The sequence below is a fragment of the Drosophila busckii genome, chromosome X, assembly GCF_011750605.1.
Source record: "Drosophila busckii strain San Diego stock center, stock number 13000-0081.31 chromosome X, ASM1175060v1, whole genome shotgun sequence".
NCBI classification, from domain to species: Eukaryota; Metazoa; Arthropoda; class Insecta; order Diptera; family Drosophilidae; genus Drosophila; species Drosophila busckii.
The window spans coordinates 13,747,168-13,769,321 of NC_046608.1; the positions used below are offsets into that span (position 1 = coordinate 13,747,168).

At 41.3% G+C, this 22,154-nt stretch overlaps 1 protein-coding gene across 1 annotated transcript; it reads left to right on the forward strand.

The window, feature by feature from the left end:
• The first annotated feature begins 431 nt into the window (after nucleotides 1-431).
• LOC108605058 (ecdysone-induced protein 74EF) lies at nucleotides 432-21,345 on the forward strand. Its single transcript, XM_017994626.1, has 9 exons — nucleotides 432-512; nucleotides 1,066-1,248; nucleotides 15,432-15,561; nucleotides 17,634-17,748; nucleotides 17,995-18,155; nucleotides 18,242-18,381; nucleotides 18,449-19,096; nucleotides 19,178-19,726; nucleotides 19,829-21,345. The coding sequence occupies exons 2-9, from the start codon at nucleotides 1,144-1,146 to the stop codon at nucleotides 20,393-20,395; spliced, it is 2,415 nt and encodes an 804-aa protein (XP_017850115.1). The 5' UTR covers nucleotides 432-512; nucleotides 1,066-1,143; the 3' UTR covers nucleotides 20,396-21,345.
• Nucleotides 21,346-22,154: the final 809 nt, after the last annotated feature.

The following is a 22,154-nucleotide window of genomic DNA, read 5'->3' on the forward strand; positions in this document are numbered from 1 at the left end:
ATATACATATAACTACGTGTGTGCTTGTGTATCAGTGTGTGTCTGTGTGCGAGTGTCTTGGTGTCCTTGAGCATTTTGTGGCAAATACAGAGGCGACACCACCAGCGGTAACAGCAGCAGCCAAAGCTTAACACACACTTCAAACGCTAAGCGAGTCCACAGTCACGTACATTTTATAAACTTCATAACACGCCAAGCCCACAGTCCACAGCCCACAGCCCACAGCCCACAACCCGAGCCCCAGCCCTTTGTGCCCAACAGCTGTCGCCCTCGCTCGCTCGCACACTCGTTCGTTAACGCTCGCTCGCTCGCTTGCACGCTCGCCGCAAAGCTTGCTCCCGACGCGCTCAATTCGCCGAGCAGTCGATTTCGCCGCCTGCTGCTGCCATTCAAAAGCAGCTGCCACTGCAGTCAGGATGCCAGAACAATTCGTGCCGCGTGCGCGTTCGGTTCGACTCTCTCTCTCTCTCTCTCTCTCTCTAATAGTGGGAAACAATTCCCAAACTGTTGCTGTAAGTGTTCTTTCATTTTTGTTCTTGTGATTGTAGATTGAAGTTTCTGTTTTTTTTTTTTTTTTTGTGTTTTTGTTCTTGTGTGTTCGTGCCATACACTTAGTTGTGCCTGTGTGCGTTTTTGGCTGCTTCCGCCGTTGCCGCCGCCATGTCCTAGCACAAAAGTAAACAAGCCACACGGCCACACGGCCACACGGGCGCCGGCAAATCATCAAGACGCACACAGACACACACAACCAAACAAAAGCAAAAAGCAGCAGCAGCAGCAACTAAAAACTGAATGTGCAACGCCAACGCCAGTGACAGCCCAACACTTGAGCAGTCAACACACTGTGTGGAAACTCGAAACTGAATTCCATTCATTCATTTTGAAATCCGTTTCACCGTTTCCGTTGCTGTTGCCGTTGCCGTTGCGCGTGCTGATGCCAAAAACTTTACTATAAATGTAGTTGTTGCTGTTGCTGCTGCTGCTGCTGCTGCTGCTGCTGCTGCTGCTGCTGCTGCTCTCGTGTTTATTTTTTATTGTGTACACAATTGTTTTTCTCTCTTCTAGTGTAAATCACAGGCAAATTCACTATAAACGTCGTAAACAAACATTGAACTGAAGCACAGGCGCAACCAAAAAGGAAGCATGTTGCAAAAGCTGCAACGTCGGCGTCCAGCCAACCGGCTGTGGCTGCTGGCGCTGTGGGGCATTTGCTTGGCCAGCCTGGGAGCCCACTGCGATGCACGTGCGGTAAGTGATTGCTTCATTAATTGTTTATTAACATGAGCGCAATGGCATAATTATTTATAAAAGTGCTGTTCACAATTCCAATCAAGTTATATAAATTGCTGTGTAAAATCTTTTAAAATGACACACAACTTTTTTATGATTGAGCTAAAAATTGCATGAAAATTCACTTAATGGCATAAATTTTAAAATAGTACTAAAATGAACAGTGCGGAGGCAGCTTGAAATTGAATTAAAAGTTTACTCAATTTACTCGCAGAGTATATTCATAAAATTTTATAATTATGTGTAGCAAATTAATTGATGCTAGAATTTTGTAGTAAAGTCAGTTAAAAGCTAAAAATATTGATAAAATTATATAAATAATTATGTCTTTGCCACATTACTGCACAATATATATTTCATAAAAATCAATTGAATATACATCTAAGAATACAAAAGTCGAAAAGTTTCACACACACAAAATACAAAAATAAATGAAATCTGTCAAAATAAAATACAAACTAATATAAGTGCCTTAAGTATAAGAGTGACAAAAGGTTTGTATCTTTAATCTGTGCTATATATAAGCTACGATCTAAACGCAATAAAAAAACCCAAAAGGGCTGAGACTGTTGCACTTTTGACTGTTGATGTGACAGCTAAATAAACAAATTTGGCTGGCTGTCTACGCAAGTTATTTCAATAAAAATATATCTATATTTATATATCACACACACATATAGAAATATATATATTTTTAATTTTCATGGCAGGCGCCAATATGGGGCGGCGTTACATGAAGCGTAACCTAGAGCCAGAGCGGTGGGCGGGGCTGTGGGCACGGAGCTGACAGCACGTCGGATTGCCCAATTTATATGCGCAAAACTTGTGCGTGTGTGTGTGTGTGTGTTTTTTTGGGAGTAAATCAAAAACGTGAACTCTTGGCCAAAAAGTTTTTTTTTTTGTTGTTGGCTTTCTTTTTGAATAAGCAGCAAGAGTACGTCATCGTTGTTGGCACCCAACAAAATTTCTCTGGCGGCGAATTGTTTTGGTTTCGGGGCTTATCCTTTCAACTGCCGCGCCTCCTGCGCCTCCACCCACACCCACCAACATAGCCTAGTGCCAATTTCTCTTGCGTTTGTTTTGCCATTATTATTATTACTATGAGATGCTTGTTGTTGTTGCTGCTGCTGCTGCTGCTGTCCAGCCAGCTGTAAGCGCGCTGTGAAATGAATAATTTGTGTAAATTTACTACAAAATTTTATTCATATAAATCACAAATTAAATAAGTTTTTACGACATTGTTCAGCGGCTGCTGCTCCTGCTGCCGCCACTACGAACTTATTTGTGTTTCTCATTTTCATGCACTCGTTGGCCAAGTTGTACGTGGCTTGTTGCTGGCGCCATTTAACATGGCTAAAAAAAAAGCAGCAGAGTAACCCCTGCCAGGTTTGTTGCCCAGCCAGGCAGCCAGCCATTTGCCCTTTTTTATGGTCTTGTAATTTTTTCTTTTCAGCCCTTTTACTGGGGCTACTTTCTGTTGCTGTCGCTGTCGCTGTCCTCTGTCTCTCTCACTCTTAATTTATGCTTATTATCGTGATTGCCCTAGAGTAGACCGCATAGACCATTACGCATATACAATACCCTTCATGCATATACATAGCTTTGGCTATAGCCATAGCTCTGCATATATTTGTCTAGTCTGGCCTAAAATTTGTTGGCTTTGTGCAGCATGCGGCGTGCAAGTTGCAGATGCATTAATAATGCAACATTAGCCAAAGAATGAACGAGCCAGCAAACAAGGCAAGGCCAGTGCCAGAACAGGACAGGACAGCACACGGGATGGAGATTGGGACCTGGGACATGCATAGCAAACTAACACTGGGATTGAGTAGCATCAACGTTTTGTCTGCTGCAAAATGCTATTCATTTTATTCATGCCAGCCCAGCCCAGCAAAGAACAGTTAGCGAGCGTCGGCCCGATAGGCAACGGGGCGTATACGGACTGAAAGCAATTTACGTTGCGGTCGACGCAACAACATGCAATTAATCATAGCCACAGCAGAGGGCCAAAAAACCAGCCACTGGCTTGCTCCACTTTCAGTTTTGCAAACACACAGACACACACACATGCATACATAGAAACATCAAGGACATACAGAGGAGAGCAGAGCCAAGCAGAGCAGAGCATAGAGCCAAAAGCAAGGTAAAGCATAAAATTCGAAAAGTTTGCTTTTTGGCGTGGACTGACCTTGAGAGCCAAACTGCATTGATTACAAAGCTCTGCATAGAGATGGGCATGGGCCCACGCCCAGATTCAAGCCAGAAATAAATATTTAAGGCGCAGCCCCATCTAATTTACAAAGAGCCAGGGCCAAACAGTAAAGTTTGTATTAGTTGATTACTGTTTATTTTAACTTCATCAATCGATATACAAATTAGCTGAGCAGCAACTGAAGCCAAAATTAGCACTGAGCTGGTTTTGCTATTTTATTGTCACTTTTATGTTAAAATCACATGAAGTTGTGCCAGCGATTCAAACATAACTTGCGAAAATGCTGTTGCCAGCCCAGCCCGTGTCCATCTCTAACATAGAGTATATATCTATATAGTTATGCCAGTGTGTACATTATTCTGACATCAATTCATAATTTATGGCACACTGACCCAAAAGAAATAATATTCTATATGTATCTCTGTCTCGCTCTCTTTGGGTGTGTGTGTGTCGTTCAAGGCAATCGAATTGAGCCTGCAACGGGCATTGAGCAGCAGCAGCAGCAGCAGTTCGGCCTTCGAGCTCTTGCCGCAGTCACAGTCGCCCACATAATTATCGCTTTGATTTATGGCAGCATTTTCGCAGCCAATTACTTCGCACCCAGCTTGGCAAAAAAATAAACGTATATATAAAAAAAAAAATTACAACAAGAACAGCGCATAGCGCGAGCGAAAACAAAAGAAAAGAAAGTGCGCAAGCGGAAGCGGAAATCACATGGCTTGCGCTGAGGCATGTGGCATGTGGCAGGCAGCGCGGCGGCAAAAAGACGCGCGCCTGAGGCCAACAGGTTGCGTGCCATGCAAATTACCTTAAGTTTCCAGCCTGCGGCAATTGGCTTACGCCCGCTCCCGCTCCCGCTCCCGCCCCCAGCTTGAGTAGGCTTCATTATTGCAACTTGAATTGCTGTGCATTTGGCCAAGTGTTGCAACTTGTACTTGAGCCTTAAATTAGCGCAAGGCACGTGGGTAAAATATAATTGCTTTGGCCACGTTTGCAAAAGCAAATGGCGCACGATTCCAAGAATCGAACAATAACCTACATTTCCTTAGCTTAAGTTGCAAATGCTTTGTCTGAGCATAAAGTGTAGCATACTTTCTGGGACTTTAAATTCACAAGAAAAATAAAATTAGACAGCAGACGCAATTTAATTATATATCTTATATATTCTTACTAATTATTGGTACAGCATGTAAATATTAAAAGTCGGAAAAATATATAAATATAAAAATAATTTCAATACAAAAGAATATACACCAAATACACACGTTTCAAACAAGAGTAAGGTAATGTATATAAATAAAATCTAAAAGTAAAAATAAGCATAAGCACACTTGCTATATGTTGAATAGCTTAGCATTTATTGTTATTGTAAACAAAGCTACAATTAAGTTATTCAAATAAGAACATGCTACAAATACTTTGAATATTTATTTTATTTAATGCAAATAACTTTACTTGTATCAGGCGACGTTTAGCTAGCCAGCAAAGCAGCGACGCTCTCGCTCAGTCATTGTGATCGAGTTGTCAGGCTAATATATTTACTGACATATAGTCAATGCTCTCGCTGATTGAAAACGCAACTTTCACTAAGCTCGTGCAAAGTTTGCAAATTACCAAACAAATTTCACTTGAGTTTTGTTAACTCTGTCAAATTGTTGTTGTCATAGCAGCAGTGCAATTTGACTCGCTCTCTCTTAACTCAAAAAAAAAATGATGTTAACTTATTACGCCGAGGCAAGAAAAAAGTGGCTTTTGTTTTTGCAGCTGAAGCTGCACATAAATTTGTGTGCGAACAAAATTGAGACAGTTTTCTCTTCTTTTTTTTTTGTATTTTGCGTAATAGCTGCAGTTTAAGCAAGTGACTCTAACTGATTGCATGCGATTTATTTATGGTAAATGTAATCAACTTGCAGACATCTTGGCTGCAGCCATATGCGGCAGCAACACTGGGGCAACTTTGTCTGCCTCGCGCTGCGCAGCGCTGCGCTGCGTTGCGTTTGTTAATCAACTTCAATTGCTGAGCGTTTTGCACGACTTTCAACTTATTCGACAGTCATTTAGCGTGTGTTTTTTCTTATTGCTGCGTAGCGTATGCGGGTGCCACGCCCTAGCAGCCACCCACCCAGTCACTGACTGACTGACTGACTGACTGACTGGCAGGTTGCTCTTACATCAAAGCGTTTACATAGCTGGCGCAAAAGCAAACGCGACAGCATTTGCCCTTACAAATAACCCTCGTACCTTGGGCCCGGATGCTGCCTCAGCTGCCGCCGCTGCTGGTAGCGCTTTGTGTAGCGCGTTGCATGCCTCGTTATGCACAAACAAAGCGTTTCACTTCAATTTAACAGCAAATTATAAGAGGCAACTTGCTTGCCTTTGAGTTGCGAGCTGCGCTCAGTGCGTTCACCTGTGTTGCAACATCATCATTTGCAGCAGAGCTATAGAGAGACCAATGTAACACGTTTGTTTGCATTACATATCAAATATTTAGCATGTATTTCAAATTGAGAACTGCCAGTGTACTCGATGGTTATAAATGCTGCAAGGCCGCAGCAATGACAATAAGGCGCTTGTGGCACGCAGCAGCTGCTAGTGCCACAATGAAAGGCAAATTAATTTGCGGGCATTTTGAAGACCTCTGACCCTAGCACGCAAGCTCAACGGCTGCTCCTGCTGCTGCTGCTGATGATGATGATAATGAGCATTGAAGTTGCTTCTAATGAGACAAAGCACTGCCCATGATGATGATGATGATGATGATGGGCCTCGGCGTTGAAACATTATCGTTCACTGGGGCATCATTGATAACTAATGTGGGCTCATTAATCGAGTCTGTTTGTTGGCCCATTGTTAATGCGCAGTTTGCCTTTTTCTTTTTCTGTTTCGGCTATGCTAAGCTTTTTATGTGGCCAGCCCTCGACCCCTGACGCCCAACCCCCAACCCTTGCTTAATAATTGAACAATAAAGAATGCGCATTAAGTAATTTGCTTGTGTACAAGTATGCCAAGCCATAAAACACATACATACGCACATGTGTGCATTAATTGTTAATTTAGTGGCCCCGCTTAAGCTCGAACGAATCGTTGTGGTCATCAAGTTTAAACTTTATTGCCAACTACAGAGTTTACTCTTTATCCTTAACAAATACAATATGTTTCTCATAGAATCTGATGACGAGTTGTGGACACACGAGTTTTGCTGCCTTGGAGTTGACCAACTCGACCCGCTCGACGTACTTCCACTTCATAAAAAAAATCACGTTGTCCAACTTTGTTGTTGCGCCAACGATTTCTAATGGCTCCAGGCCGCGCTCAAAGCCAGAGCTCATTCTGAGCGTTGATGCTCTGTTTTATTTTCTGAATATCACGAATATTTCAACGGCTTTACTTTTTATGAATATGAATATGAATAGTAGCTTCATATTTTTCCCAAGCCTACCTTGAAAATTTAGTTTTTTCTTACTTTAAAGCTGCGCATTCTTTGATTTTTCTTTTGGTTTGCTGTGGCAGTTGCAATTGTTTTTAATTAATTGTCTGCGTCAATGCTTTGCCACTCAATCGTAAAAGAATGAGCGTGAGGCTTAGTTAACATTTAATGCTAAAAAATTTTATTGTCGAGTAATTCTTAATAGCAAATCATTTAAAGCATCGCTCATGGCATCGACTGTGATGTTCAGGAAATCACTTGGCACTTGGCACAGCAGCCTTTCTGACCAGCAGCAGCAGCAGCAGGACCTTCAATAAAGCCACTGATTCATGTTAATTAAATGCGCTAAAAGTTTTTGGTCAACTTTCTCTATAGCAGACTGCAATTCAATACGAGCGTTGAGCCTGAGGGCGAATGCCCTGTAAAAATTGAAGAAGCATTTCCCGCTGGCCAGATTGGCACAAAAACGAAATGAGTACAATATGGTTTAGATCTTTTATATATTTATAATTTTATATCAATCGTATTATTTCACAACTGAGTTGCTGCTTGTAATTCAATTTAGACATTTATTTATTTATAATTGCTGCCAAGCGCTTAATCTGTTTTTGTTTATTGAAGTGAAGGATATTTTATAATTACAAATTTATAGCCACAATGGTGTACAATAAAAACTTATAGCTTATTTTAATTATGAGCTAAATCTCGCCAAAGGCTAAAAGGGGCAGCACCAAATTGATCTTAAATTCGAAAGTTTCACGCTTTGGCTTTTCCAATTGGCAGTGGAAATCTTACTTAAGCCGCTGGCGTTTTTGCTTTTTTCTGTCAGCACAAATATTTACAGCATATTGGAAAAGTTCATCAGTTGCCGTTGCAGCCACGCCCCTAGACGTAGCGCATGATGTGCGACATTTAACGATAACGATCATCAGTTGAAAAAGTTTTATGCTTTTAATTAGAAATCGAATCCACAAGCTGTGCCAACTTTAACTTGTGTGTGTGTGTGTGTGTGTGTGTCAACATGCTTGACTTGCAACACTTTGAGGCTGAGGTTAGCCAGGCAAATGGTTTGCCACAAACGGCAGTGCTAGGTGGCAGGATGCAACCACACAAAGGACGCAATGGATGTTGCGCATATTGAATATGCTGCTCGCTTATTGTTGGACTTAAGCGCTTACAACAAGCACACACACACACACACACCCACTAAACCACTCAGCCACCACCCCCCTACACCCTAGGAAGCTGGTCAGGTGGCTTGACTGTGTGGTTATGCAAAACGTTGCCCAGCATGCTGTTTAATTGTGCTCAAGTTTATCCTTACACACATAGACAGCAGGACATGCAGCTGCTCACTATGGGGAATTCGAGCCGATAATGTGCATAAATATATGAAAATCCGTATATGGAAAAAGCAAAGCAACATGAGTGTAGCTTTAACTAATAAGTCTGCAGTTTTGACATATTGTTTGAGTGGATGGTGGCTCAATTCATACTTTACTCAATTTTAAATCGAACTGATTTTGGGCGACACTTTATTTTTTTATTTAAATGCAAAAAGGTTTACCATTAATGGTAATTGTTTAAGTAATTTACCGCCTACAATTCGCTTTATAGATTTAAGACTGACCAAGATATTCTTATTAAAAGACTTGTCGATTAATCGATTGTATTGTTTTAAATTTGATTTATTGGCATTTTGTATTAAAACTTCGTTATATTTTGTAGTAATAATAATTATTATGTGCACAAAACTCTTCGTTTTGAATTATGCCCAGATTTTCGCTACGATTTGCCCATAGTGTGGCAGCAACAATGTAACAATGCCCAAGCGCATCAAACTGTCGCAGTTGCAAAGTCAATTAGACACACAACATAGCAAGCATATTTATGTAAATCCAAACATGCATATGCATATATATATATACTATATGTGTGTGTGTGTGTGTGTACAGTCTGAAAGTTGCAGTTAAAGTTACAAGTGTGTAGCTTGTTGCAACTAAATTCTTTGGTTGCTTTTGCTTGCTATTGTCTATTGTTATGTTTAGCTTTTTGCCAATAACTGTTGCAATTGTTACACAGCTTAAGCTTGTTCTTTTTCAATTTCAATTAGAAACTTAAACAAACGTTGAACACACACACACACACACAGACAGACAGACTTACAGTGCTTTTAAAATTGTCGTCAGCAGCTGCAGTCGCAGTCGCTCCGCTCTCTTCTCTTTTCATTTCAGCTCAGTTACTTTTTCGTTTCTTCGCTTTTATTTTTTGTTTGGTCTGTCTCTGTCTCTGTCTCTGCAGCAGCTGACGACAGCGCATTGCTTCGCATTGTGGGTGAGAGAGCGCAATTTAATTTCTTTGCAGCTGCCATTCGTAACGTCTTGCGTTGAAGCTTCCCAACGACTTGGCAATTCTCACTAAACGTACTTATGCGTCTCTCTCTCCCTCTCTCTCTCTCTCGCTCTCTATGTGTGCGTGTGTGTGTGTGCTAGCAGCTTACTATTAAAGTAAATCTATTACTTTCATGCAGCTGCAAGACGCTGCTGCAAAAATTGCAAGCTAGCAAATATATTATACTTGCCCTCTCCCTCTGTCTCTCTCTCACACTCACTCACATAGAGCGCAACCGCTTATTGAAGGCCACTCACACAAAAGTTAACTGCTGATAATATTGTGTGGGTAATGACTTACACACACACACATATGCAGTTTGGGTGAAAGTAGCGCAAGGCTTAGCGCAAATTACATTGCTATCCTTGAGCCTTTAAAGCACATGTCAAGCAAAAGTCCTTTAACTGGCAGCTGTCTAGCAGAAAAATTAAGCTCTTAGTGTGTGCGAAAGCGAGACAGACAGAGATAGAGAGAGATCACTAGTTGCTTGATAGGCTAATGTTGAAAAGCTATCGACATGTGCATTGAATTATGACAAGTCGCTGAGTAGAGCGCAAAAGAAAACTTTATTTATTTATTTATAAATAATTAAAATTATGAGCTAGCAATGATGTTGAGCAATGGCGACGTCGTGGGCCTTTAGCTCGTACAAACAACGATTAGTGTTGCAAAGCGCTGCAAATCATCACTTTGGCACTTAACCTGCTACTTAAACTCGCTAATTTGCAATCGAAATATATGAAATGAACAAATAGAATTTAACAATCGAACAACAAACAGAACTAGCTGCTGTTCTAAACGTATTAAATATTTGTTTGAAGTCACAATTACATTTATATATTGATAGCTTATATATTAAAGCTTTTAAATAAAATATGTGTGATTAATTGACTGAAGTAATGAATTAGCTATGAAGTATTTGTAATAAGTCTCTTTATTATGAACTTTAAAATATTCTGTTTTTTCACAAACTATTCAATTGCAAAATATGCTAGATCTAGCCTGAAATAAGCTAATTTAGCTACACGCTAGCTTAGAGGCAATGACTAAGCGACAGTGTTGAAAATCGCTTATGCTTAAAAGTGAGTTAAGTAACTTTGCAAGCTTTTTAAACAATATTGTTGTAAGCAGTTATGCTGACATAACCAGCGCTATTTGTTGTTGTTGTAGTAGTTACGTGCCACTTGTGCTAGTTGTAACTGTCTGATTGACTGACTGACTGACTGACTGACATGCAAGTTGTTTTCAATTTTAATAAATTTGCGCTGCATGCCTCACAGACTAAGAACAAGCAACAGCAGCAGCAGCAGCAGCAGTGGCAGCTGTGGAAGAAAGCTGCTCAGTGAGGCAGACAGCGTGTTGGTGTTGACATCGTCCACAATTTAGCTTGACGTGTTGGCGACAATGTTGCTGTTGCCGTTGCCGGCTCGCAATGTGGCACAAGCTGTAGCAGTTACAGTTACAGCTTCAACATGGCAATATGCTTGAATGGCATTGGGGGGGCGTGGCCGTTGTGGCGAAGTTAGACAGCGTTTGTGCCAAGGACAATGCAGTTTTTTTTCGCTATGTGTGTGTCTGTATGTGCGTGTGTGTGTGGCTAATACCACGCTTATTTATAAGTTCGAGCCACGCCCACGCCATTGCCCAGCCACCCACACAGACTTCGCCTCACTCACTCATTCGCTCATTTCATTTCATTTATTTTGTAACATTTTTCATGCAAGCGAACTGCGTTGTTATTTATCATTTTGAGAATCTGGAGCCATCCATTTTACCTGTCGGGCTGTCGAGCTGTCGCCCTGTCGCTCTGTCGCATTTCGAGCCGAACGTTTGTCGCAAAACATTTCGCTTATCAACGCCAAATTGAGCGCTCAATGCAAACTGTTATCAAAGCAGCAAAAAGCTGCAAGTGTCAGCAGCGGCAGCATTTTGTGCGTGTGAATGTTGCAAGACAAATTATTGCCATAAAATGCTAATAGTATTTGCCACAGCAAGCGGCAGCAGCAACAACAACAACTCACGCTGCTGCATTAAATTAATGGCCACGACAATGGGCTGTTAAATATAAAAGATGACTTTGTTGCTCTGCCTGGCCACGCGACAGGTAAACGGGGGAAGCGAGGCACGGGGCACACGCATTTTAATGCGTAATATATATAGATCGATGGGCAGAGAGGTCAGCACGCCGCCAATAAGTGCCACAATTTGTGGCTAAATTATAATGCGATAATGGCAAAATAAATTGACGCTTAAAGTCAGACTCAGTACGCATCGTTCGCTACGCTGCGCATGTCACTCTTAAATTTGAAGTTTATTTTTAGTTGGCAATCTCTCTCTCTTTTTGTGGCTCAAACCCTCGGGGCGCAGCAGCAGCAGCAGCAGCAAAAGCAGCAGCATGACTTTGAGTCGCTGTGAATGACATGACATTTGACACAGTGTGCGGTTCAAGCGCTGGGAAGCTCGAGCAGCATTTGTGACATGCATAATATATACAAACAATGTATCAAAAGTATGGCTAATACAGGTGCACACACACACACACACACAGACACAAAAGGCAGAGAGACAGGGAGACAGACGAAGCGCGTATCAGCTTGAACTTTAAGCCCAGTTATGCATAACTCTTGAGCTTGCTTGCTTTTAATATGTTTATACACTTTGGTTGTATTAACAAATTGCAAAAGGGTATGCAGAGAGTGTGTAGCAAGCATATATTAAATATATAGAAAGACCACAAACTGACGTTTGTTATAATAATTTATTATTATATTTGATTTCAATAGAGAAAAGTGTGTATGCAAGTCGAGTGCATGCCATTTGAGTTGCACGTTTGTTACAAAATCATAAAGAGTAGAGTTTAATATTTGATAGCAACATAGATAGATATATTGATAAACGTCAATTTATTAAAATTTAGGCTAAATTATTCTATACTTTAAATAAAACTCAAGCAAATATTTTTCTAATTATATAGTAAAGTAGATATGATTATATTGCAGTATAGCTTCTTATTATATTGTTATATAGAAAAAAACTGAAGGCTCTACGTCATTTATTAATATTTAATAACAATACTCAAGCTTATAAAAATGTTCAATATCTTAAGTCAATTTATATTGATTTGCACACAAATCTTTTTAATGCTTTAATTTCAATGCACGCATGCATCAAGTGTATGTGCAAGTCGATTGCATGCCACTTTAAGTTGCACGCTTGCTTTCCGCTATGCATAAAGTGTAAAGTTAACGCTTACGTTGCGTATACGTAATGTCTTTGTTATGGCAACTGGCGCATAAACCAAATTATGCTCAATCAGGCATGCTAAGCACGCTTGCCACTTGCCACTTGCCCCACAATGTAGCATATAGCAAGGCTTTATGCTCTCAAGCAATTGCTTTAAATTTAAGCTGCCTGCACCGGCGATGGCAAAAGCGATGGGCGACTGCAACTGTTTGGCCTGTTTTAGCGCATGAAAACTAAAAAAATAAAACAAAGACTTGTGCAACGTTGCATTGTCTGCCTGCCTTGCCTGCCTTGCCTGCTGCTGTTGCACAAACACAAAGAGAGCCCTAAGTGCAGGCCAAATAGCGCCACGGGCTGCCCAAAAAAAAAAAAAAAAGAAAGAAAATAGAAATTGCAACTAGCATAGACTAGTAACGTCTCCAACTAGCGCTTAGGCTTAGCGGGCTGAGTAAAAGCTTTGTGCTTTGTGCCTTGGCTGCTGCTGCTGCTGCTGCTGCTGCTGCTTTTGTGAAGATTGTAACAGGCTCGTTGGCAGTGGCGCTGGTGCGACGCTTTGGTCTTCATCATAACTGCAAACAAAAGCATAACGAGGCAAACAGTGAGCGCCGAAGCTGTAGCTGGCATTGTGTGTGTGCCTTGCAACTTGTGCTAAGTGCCTTGAAACAAATAATAAATGAAACAAAATATAAACAACATAAAATAAGAGTCAGCAAACTGCTGCGTCTGGGCTGACAATTCAATTGCATAAATATCTGTTGATATTTGTATAATTTACGCTCATGGCGTATACGTAATGTGCCTTTGCAGCTTTGGCAATTTAAATCAAAAGCACACGCGTCTCTTTCAATCATGCAATGCATTGCTTTCAATAATCGTTTGACAGTTGCTATTAACGCATTGTTTCGCATGCGAGCATACGCTGCGTATGCTTAATATACAGCACTTAGCCTTGCTTAATGCCAATTAAACGTCACTTTGTGACTTACATTTGCTCTCGCGCTCGCTCTCGCTCCCGGTGTTGATTAAACTGCAAGCCAACTTTATTTATGTTGTGTGTTCATAATACGCTTTACTGCTTTCATTCGCCGTCTTGCTTATCTCACCCCTTTACCCTCTTGTTTAACTTGTTCTCGCTGTTTGTTCTGTGCTGTGAAGTGCGCAATTTTATTGTTAAAAATTTCTTTCATTGCTTTCATTCACACAGCTTGGGTGTGTGTGTGTGTGTGTGTGTGTGCAGCTTTTAAATTGCAATTAAAAGATGAAAGTACAGCGAGCGAGCCTTTGCGCTTTTCTGTTAAACAATTTCAATTAAAAGTTAATTAACTTAATGAAACGTTTGGCTTGTTTCTCTGCACTTTGTTGACTCACACACACACACACACACACACACCTATTTTAATAAGCGCTGGAATTTGCTTAGCTTGCACATGCCTCTAATGCTCTCTCCCCGCCCCTTTTGCCCGCTTGCCTACAATTGCTTGGAATTTCTTAATAAACTTCGCTCAGTGTCAGTTCTTTTGTCTGATTTTTTATTCATATTGCACCAAGCAACATAAAAATCAAAGATTCTTGCATAAATATCTTTGTGTGCACGTGGAATTTCACGTTAATGCTCGAATTTCTTTTCTTTTTGGGGGGAAAGCAGTACAAGTAACCAAATTGTCTAAATTATAAATTTGGCGTTAAAATGTTGAACAATAAATTGTGGCTGTCTATTAAATTAAGTTGCTTAATAAAAAATTGACAAACAAAATCAATTCAAATACATATTTATTACTAATTTTATGCTATAAATTTATATATAATTTATAGAGTCCAAAATAAAAATTTATAAAACGCTTTGATGCAATTCTTATTTTTAATTTTACTTTTGTTAAACTAGCCTTGAAATATCTCAAGTTTAATAACTAATTTGAATATACATTATTTTATTTTATTGCATAATTATTTAATAATTTATTTATGTGCTGTAGCAAGTGTTTTCTAACTGTCAGCTAAACTTTTCGCTTGATAGGGTAGCGAGCGCTGTTGGTTTCTTTATTTTAACGCTCTTTTTTATGAATAATAGGCGCATTTGGAGGCGCTCCCGACCCCGTTACATGTTGTGTGACGGCAGGCGGCCTTAAATTTAATACCCGGCAGCCTGCTTGATATGCCCTGAATTGCATATAAGAGCATGTCTGATGTGCGCTTAATCTACGCCGGGGCTTATGTTTATATGCATATTTATTTTAGCGCGCAACTTTTCTCTGTTGCTTTTCCGTCTCGCTTGCGCTCCCGCCGCGTAATTAGTTAATGTGCCCGGCATACCGCAGCCGCAGCCCCAGCAGCAGCAGCAGCGCCTTTTATAGTCGAAACGTAGGAGCTGACGGCGGGGAGGACAAACTGGGGCAAGGTGGCAAAGGCAAAGGCAAAGGCAAAAGCAAAGTCGTGAGCCTATGTTGCTGCCGCTTTTTGTGGCAGCTGTTCTACTCGTTACTTACCTTATGTTGCCAACACGCTGTCTAAGCTAATGAAGTACACACACACACACACACACACACACACACTGACACACACTCGCACACAGCGACATGTGACAGCATTGAAAGCAGTTACTTTTTTTTTTAGAAGCATTTTACACATAGGCACGCGCTCGTGTATTAAATATGCAAATGGCTGGCTATATATACTATATAGCTGGATGGGCATATACATAAAGATGCTTTTGTATGTCTGTAGGCGTCGCTGGCTGTTGTGGCAGCATTAGAAATGCTAAAGCGGCGCATGTTTAATGCATTAAGTATACGCAGCGTTGAGCGACGAGCCACTGACACAAGCATGTCAAGACTAAATCTCTTCTCTCTCTCTCTCTCTCTTCTGTTGCAGGTAAACGTTAGCAACACTTGGACCATGCCACAAGAGGGTCTTAATGTGTTCTATCGATTCTTTCGTGATCGCATCTCCTGGTTTGAGGCGGACGCCGTTTGTCAGTTTCATCATGCCAATCTGGTGACAGGTAAGCGACGACAGTCAAAAAGCCAACAGACACACATAGTAGCTGCAGCTGCAGCCAACGTGAAATGTGAAATGCAAATAAGCAAGACAAGCGACAAAGGACATTCCATAGAGACAAAGACAGCGCAGCAGAGGCGAAGGCGGAGGCGGCGGCGGCGGCGCAGGTGGAAGCTGAGGCTGCTGCTGTAATCAAATGCGAACAAAGCGCTTGGCAAACAACAGCACCCAGGCAACAAGCAAAATGTCAAAGGACAAGAGTGTCCTTTGAGCTTGTAAGCTTGCACTTTATTGCAAATGTCCAGCAACGACATTGTCGTACATATTGCATAAAGTAGAGAACACGCCCCTTTGTGTACCTTATTCGGTTTGTGTCCAGGCAAATGCCAAAGCACTGCGACCCATTGAGCAAAAAGGCGCCGCGTTGTGCCCATAACACAATAAATTCTGTTCACAAATGCCAACACTGCAGTGCAGCGGACAGACGGATCGACGGACAGACCGACTGATTATTCTTATATGCAAAACAAAGCAAAACAGTTCACTGCGGCTAAATCTGAGCTGATTGAACTGATAACACTGCGTGCTAAACTTAAATAATATTCGATTGTAGCTTATGTTGCTATAATTCGTGCTCAACTCTTTCAACTCAATTGCCCAGTCAATTGGCTTCGTTAGGAAAACGCTGCAAACGCTTTGAAGTCGCTTTAGTCAATGTCAAGTCGATGCGGCTTAAAAAGTTAAAAAATATGCACTGCTTGTGAATTGTTTTTTCAATTTAGAGCAACTAACTATTTGTACCGTTTAAATACTGCGGCCATTTAAATATTTTAGTATGCAGACTAGATCTTAAATTTAATTCGAAATGAAACGTTTTTGTTAAGCAGGCGAACAAAATAATTTAATTATTATACCAAAATAATTTAATTATTTGATTATAGTTACTTCGAAACTGGTTTCAATTACTTTCAATTATTATAATAATTTTCAACCAAATAATTTGATTTTAAATTAATGGCTTAGCCTTGTGATATTCTTATTAATGCTTTGTGCTTGCTACAAAAATTACCTTAATAATTCAATAAAAATAATCTAAAAACTCTAACAATTATGTCTTGTATATTATTTTAATTGCATTAACTGTTTATTATTTTGAATTGTAAACAGAACCAGAAGAAAATATTACACTTAGGTATTATAAATATAATAATTTTGATTATTTTTTAAAAATAATTTAAGCGAGTAGTACTGCTAGTATAACATGTTTGGTTATTATTATTACTATTCTCACATTTTAAAAAATTCCACAAGTATCAAACATAAAGAGAAAATGCTTAAAAAAAATAGTAGTTAGTAGTCGTAGTTAGTAAGTCGTTTGTAGATAATACTATTAATTGAAAATATATAAGGCAGCGTGCTTTTAATAATATGCAAACAAAACATTTTGTTGAAACTGCTGCTGCTTATGCTTATAAATTATTTTTTTATTTATTTCGTAGCCTTAAATACTTGAAATTAATTTGTTACTGCTCAGCATTTGGTTATTTAAAATGGCCATGCAATGGATTTGCTGCTGATTTCAGTTGTAGTCAAGAATCAAAATTAGCTTTAAGAATGCATGAGCCATCAGAGCTATGCGCCCGATTCAGCCCACAGGGGTTGGGGCCAGGTCGAGCTATTATACAGTTGACTATTTTTGGTTAAAGTGAAAGGTGGAGTGGGCCCGATACTGTATCTCGAACTGTAGCTGTAGCTGTAGCTGTGTGTGTGTGTGTGTGTGACTGTGTTTGGATTGTCACTGGCATTTGTTGAGCGCTCAACGCTCAGAGCAAAATACAAACATGCGAAAGCACAAAAAAAAAAGAGACACAGACACAGAAAGAGAAAGAGAAAGAAAGAGAGAGCAGCAAACAATGCTCTTGATGAAATTTAATAGGAATGCTTTCGTATTGTACAAATAAAAAGCATTTGTTGCCGTTTGCTACTCGTTTGCTTCCCTATTTACCTATGCTCTATTTTTATTTTTCCACTGCTTTTCGGCTGTCGCTGCTTTTCCTTTTTGTTTTTCGGCGACAGTCGACAACAGTTTTCAATTCGATGCCACGCGCGACCTGCTAAGGGAATTGGATGTGAACGACATCGTTTGGATTGGACTCATGCGACCGCAGAACTCGGAGCGTTTTATGTGGTCGTAAGTAAAATAACAACAGCAGCAGCAGCAGCAGCAGCAGCAGCAGCAATAGCAACAATAGCAACTAACAAAATAAAATACAAAAAAAAAAAAACAAGCAAACAAAAGAGCAGCGCATTTTATAAAATTTGTTATTTTTACTACTGCTGTTGTTAATATTTGCATGCACAGAGGTGTGTGTACGCAAATATTTGAGAGTCAGTGTGGCGCTAAATATTTTACTCGCTATTCCGTTCTGCACTGAAGCAACTCCCGGCCATTGGTTGTTGATACTGGTTACTGGGCCGAGTCGCTGCCTTTGATGGATGCCCCGCTGTGTGCCGTGATTGATCCCATACGTGACTATCGCTGGCATGCGCTGCGCTGTGGCGGCCCCGAGACAGCCTCGTTTCTCTGCGAGATGCCAGGTGAGCCAACTTTAGCCCGACGACTCGAGCTGTGAGTGATGCGACTTTGCGCTTTGCGCTTTGTTCTCTTTGTTTCTACTTGACAGTGCCCAGCTGGGCAGATGCCTGCATACTCAAGGAGATGCCCAACCTAACCATGCAGTATATGGCGGATACTGCGAGCATCGAGCTCATTCGCAACTGCCAGGAGGAAGGCCTGCTGCGCCACTCGTGCAAGGGCAAGGAGGTAAGTGTTTGGCCAAAAGTGGCAAAAAGTGTGAGGTAAGACACTCGAGCCTGCGTTTGTTTTGCAGGACCGTGCACATGCCATCAAGGAGTTGATCTGCCCCAAGGAGCGTCTCGAGGCGCAGCGCATCAATGACATTGCCAACTCTCACTTCAAGTCGCTGCAGATCATCAACAACATACGCACCGACAACAATGAGAACAACGACATTGAGCTGCAGCCCAACTACGGCAAGCTGGTGATGCCCACTGCGCCCACAGCGGCGCCCGAGCGCTTTAGCCTCGACAAGCTAATGCTGGCCGATGCGCCAATGCCCGAGCCAGAGTCCGAGCTGCATATACCCGATGAGATACCCATGCCTGTTAAGAAGTCGGCCAAGAAGGCCAGCGAGCAGGATGAGCACGTGAAGAAGCTGAAGACGCAGCAACAGGAGCAACAGCAGCAGCAGAATAAACAGTCCAAGATGACAGCCAAGCCAACCGTTCATTTGGACATGATGATGATGGGAGATCAGCCGGCGTTGAGCGAGGAGCAATTGCCAGAGGATCTCAGCGATATCGATGCATCCAATGAAATATTTGAAGCTTTGCCGCATAAGAAGAAGACATTGCCGCAAGATCTGAAGACAATGCCGATCATTGTAGAGTCAACAACAGCAGCAGCAGCAACAACAACTCCAGCAGCAGCAGCAACTGCAAGAACAACAGCAGCAGCCATTATTAAAAGCAGCGCCGCACCAACAACAACAACCACAACACCAACACCAACAACTCCAACTACACCAATAACTACACCAACAACAACAACTACTACTACTACTGCAACTGCAACTGCAGTTACTGCGCCATTAGCAAAAGCAACAACAAGTGCAATCAACATAACGCTAACAACATCAGCTACAGAGGAAACGGATCCGGATGCGGAACAGGATACAGCTACAACAGTTGTTACTGCAATCAGCAGCACCTCAACTGCCAAGCCAACTGACATCGCCAGCAGCAGCAGCAGCACCACAACAACAACGCCAACACCAACACCTACACCAACAACCGTGACAACATCCGCGGTCAGCATCGGACATCCTTTGCATCCGGCCCAACAGTCCCGCGATGAGCTCGCCCATCCACATGCCGTCAAGGAAACGGTGGACAACTCGCACTTCATTCCGCCCATGCTCATGGTCAAGTCCCACTATGTGCCGCCGGGCAAGCATGGCGAGCATGGTGAGCACTTCGAGCACTTGGCGCATTTGGAGCATAAGCCGGAGTTGGCAGTAGCAGCAGCAACAACAGCCATTGTCACTAGCAGCAGCACCACTGCAATGCCAGCAACCAGTGTTGCTGCTGAGAAGACAACAACTGTTGCAGCAACCACCACCACACCAACAACAACAACCCAAACAACAGCAGTGCCAATAACAACAACGGCAGCGGCTTCGCTACCCACAACAACAGCGGCAGCAATAACAACAACAGCAGCAGCAGCAGCAGCTACACCAACAACAAGAACAAGCACAACAGCGCGAGCCACAACTGCTGAGTTGCCCCATTTGCCAGCAACCAGCACAATTAAGCAGCCAACAGTTAATGAAAGCGGCTTCAAGCCAATTGCAGCAGCTACAGCAGCAACTGTAAACGCTGCAACTGCAACACCAGCAGCAGCAGCAGCAGCGGCAGCGGCAGCGGCAGCAATTAAGCGTAACACTCCGATGCAAATGCAACTGCATGAGAAGGAGAAGGAGCAGCAGAAGGAGAAGGAGAAATTTGTAAAGATGGTGCAGCTGGCTAAAACTGACGGCGATAGTGAGAGTGAGGCCGAAGGAGAGAGTGTGGGTGGAGCTGTGGCTAACGCTGAGAGTGAGTCTGCGGCTGAGGGTGAGGCTGAGGCTGAGGCGGCGGCAACAACAAGACGCAACTTCCTGCAGGAGGAAACCGAGACGCCATTTAAGCCAAATCGACGACGCTCGCTTACAAAGCCGGAAACCGTTAGCTATTTCAAGAAGATCTTGGGCTAAAGCAACTTTGCAGTTAACACATTTCCGCCGCAAATACAAACACACACAAACACACACACGCACACACACTATTACACTGACAGCATCCACAGTCTGTGTTGTTTTGGTGCAGCATAATTGGTGTGTAAAATGAAATCCGCATGCAGCTCAAATTGAATAAGTTGAGGCTAACTCCATTCGCAAAGCTTCGACGCATACCAATGCCATGTTGGAGGCGGCTGGAGTGAAGCTTCTTCATCATCATCATTACCCGCAGAGCAAAGCCAAAGTTTGTTACAACTCAAGCGCCGTCTTAACCGCCGGAAACTCAAGCTGTTAGTCAACGCCCAGCGGAAACGCAAAGCATCCAAAGAAAACTCAAAGCTTTTCGCTTTGCGCTTCTCGCCTGACTGCAGGCAGAAGGTTTTAAACACCAAATATGTATAATATTCTTTTTCTGCACCAAGCAAATAAACAGCAAACACACACACACACACACACACACGCGTATACAGCAAAGAGCGAGAGGCGAGAAATTCACCCACAGTTGCATCCTGTCTGTCAAACTGAGCAGAGGCCAAATCTAGTCGAGTGTGAAGAATACTTAAGTATTAAAAAATAAAATTAACAAGCATAAGAGTCTGTTGCAATTTGTGCACAGCATATAACACACACATACATACACACACACACACACACACACCATAGCGCTATGAGTGTGTGATTTTAAGCGAGAACAGCTGCTCGCATTAATTTACAAAATATTGATGTGTATGGCATAATTAATAGATGTTTTTTTCCGAAAATCAGAATCCACAAAATACATTAGCAAATATCTATATATACAACAACAAAAAATATATATGTATGTGTATAAGAAAGCAACAAGATTGCAGCAACATTTTAGCCAAGCTTACAGCAACTATTGCTAGTTAAAGCGATCCCCCCCCCTCCCCCAAATATTTACCAAACTTAACTTTAAGCGAAATTAAAATTGATCGACGGAACAACATTCAATGCAACTAACAGGCAAACGCAAATCCAATCCACATATGACGGAAATAGATAATTACAATATATACTACAAATATATTCAATCCAAGCCCAAAATGCAAAATACAATTTAAATAAACAATGTAAACTGCAGATAAATATCTGTTTGTTTGCTATATGCGCATGAAATACACGAACAAACTAGAGCTAGAGCCCCAAAAGGGGTTCGCCAAAAAAAAACCAAAAAAAAATAATAATAATAAACATAAACAAACTCAATGTCAATGCGATTTAAATTATGCAAAACTATGATTAAACCAAGTACTTAAATATGAATAAAGAGACACATTCCCGATTAACCAAATATTGCGTGAGTTTATTTTGTGCGCACTCTTTTAGCGATGAGTGTATGTGTTAAGTTGCATTAACATTGCTAATTCGATTATTTTTGTTAAAAGCCTTGATGTTTACATTCGGTTTCGCTCAATTACAAATCGAAAACGATTGTAACTAATAAAAAGTTAAATTGCAAACACTTGATTGCAATTAAACAAGTATTTATTTTTTAGTTTACAAGCTTAATTGTTATACAAAAATTATAAAAGCAGCTAAGCTAATCAAGTACTTATATTATTGTTGGTTTTGGCACAACAAACTTAAGCGATTTGGATTAAGCTGAAAATTATTCTCAGCTGTCGGCATTTTCAATAATTCCGCATTACTTTTCAATTCATCGTTTTCGTTATCAATTAGTTATAGTAGCGCAATTTCCTGCTTTCAATTATTG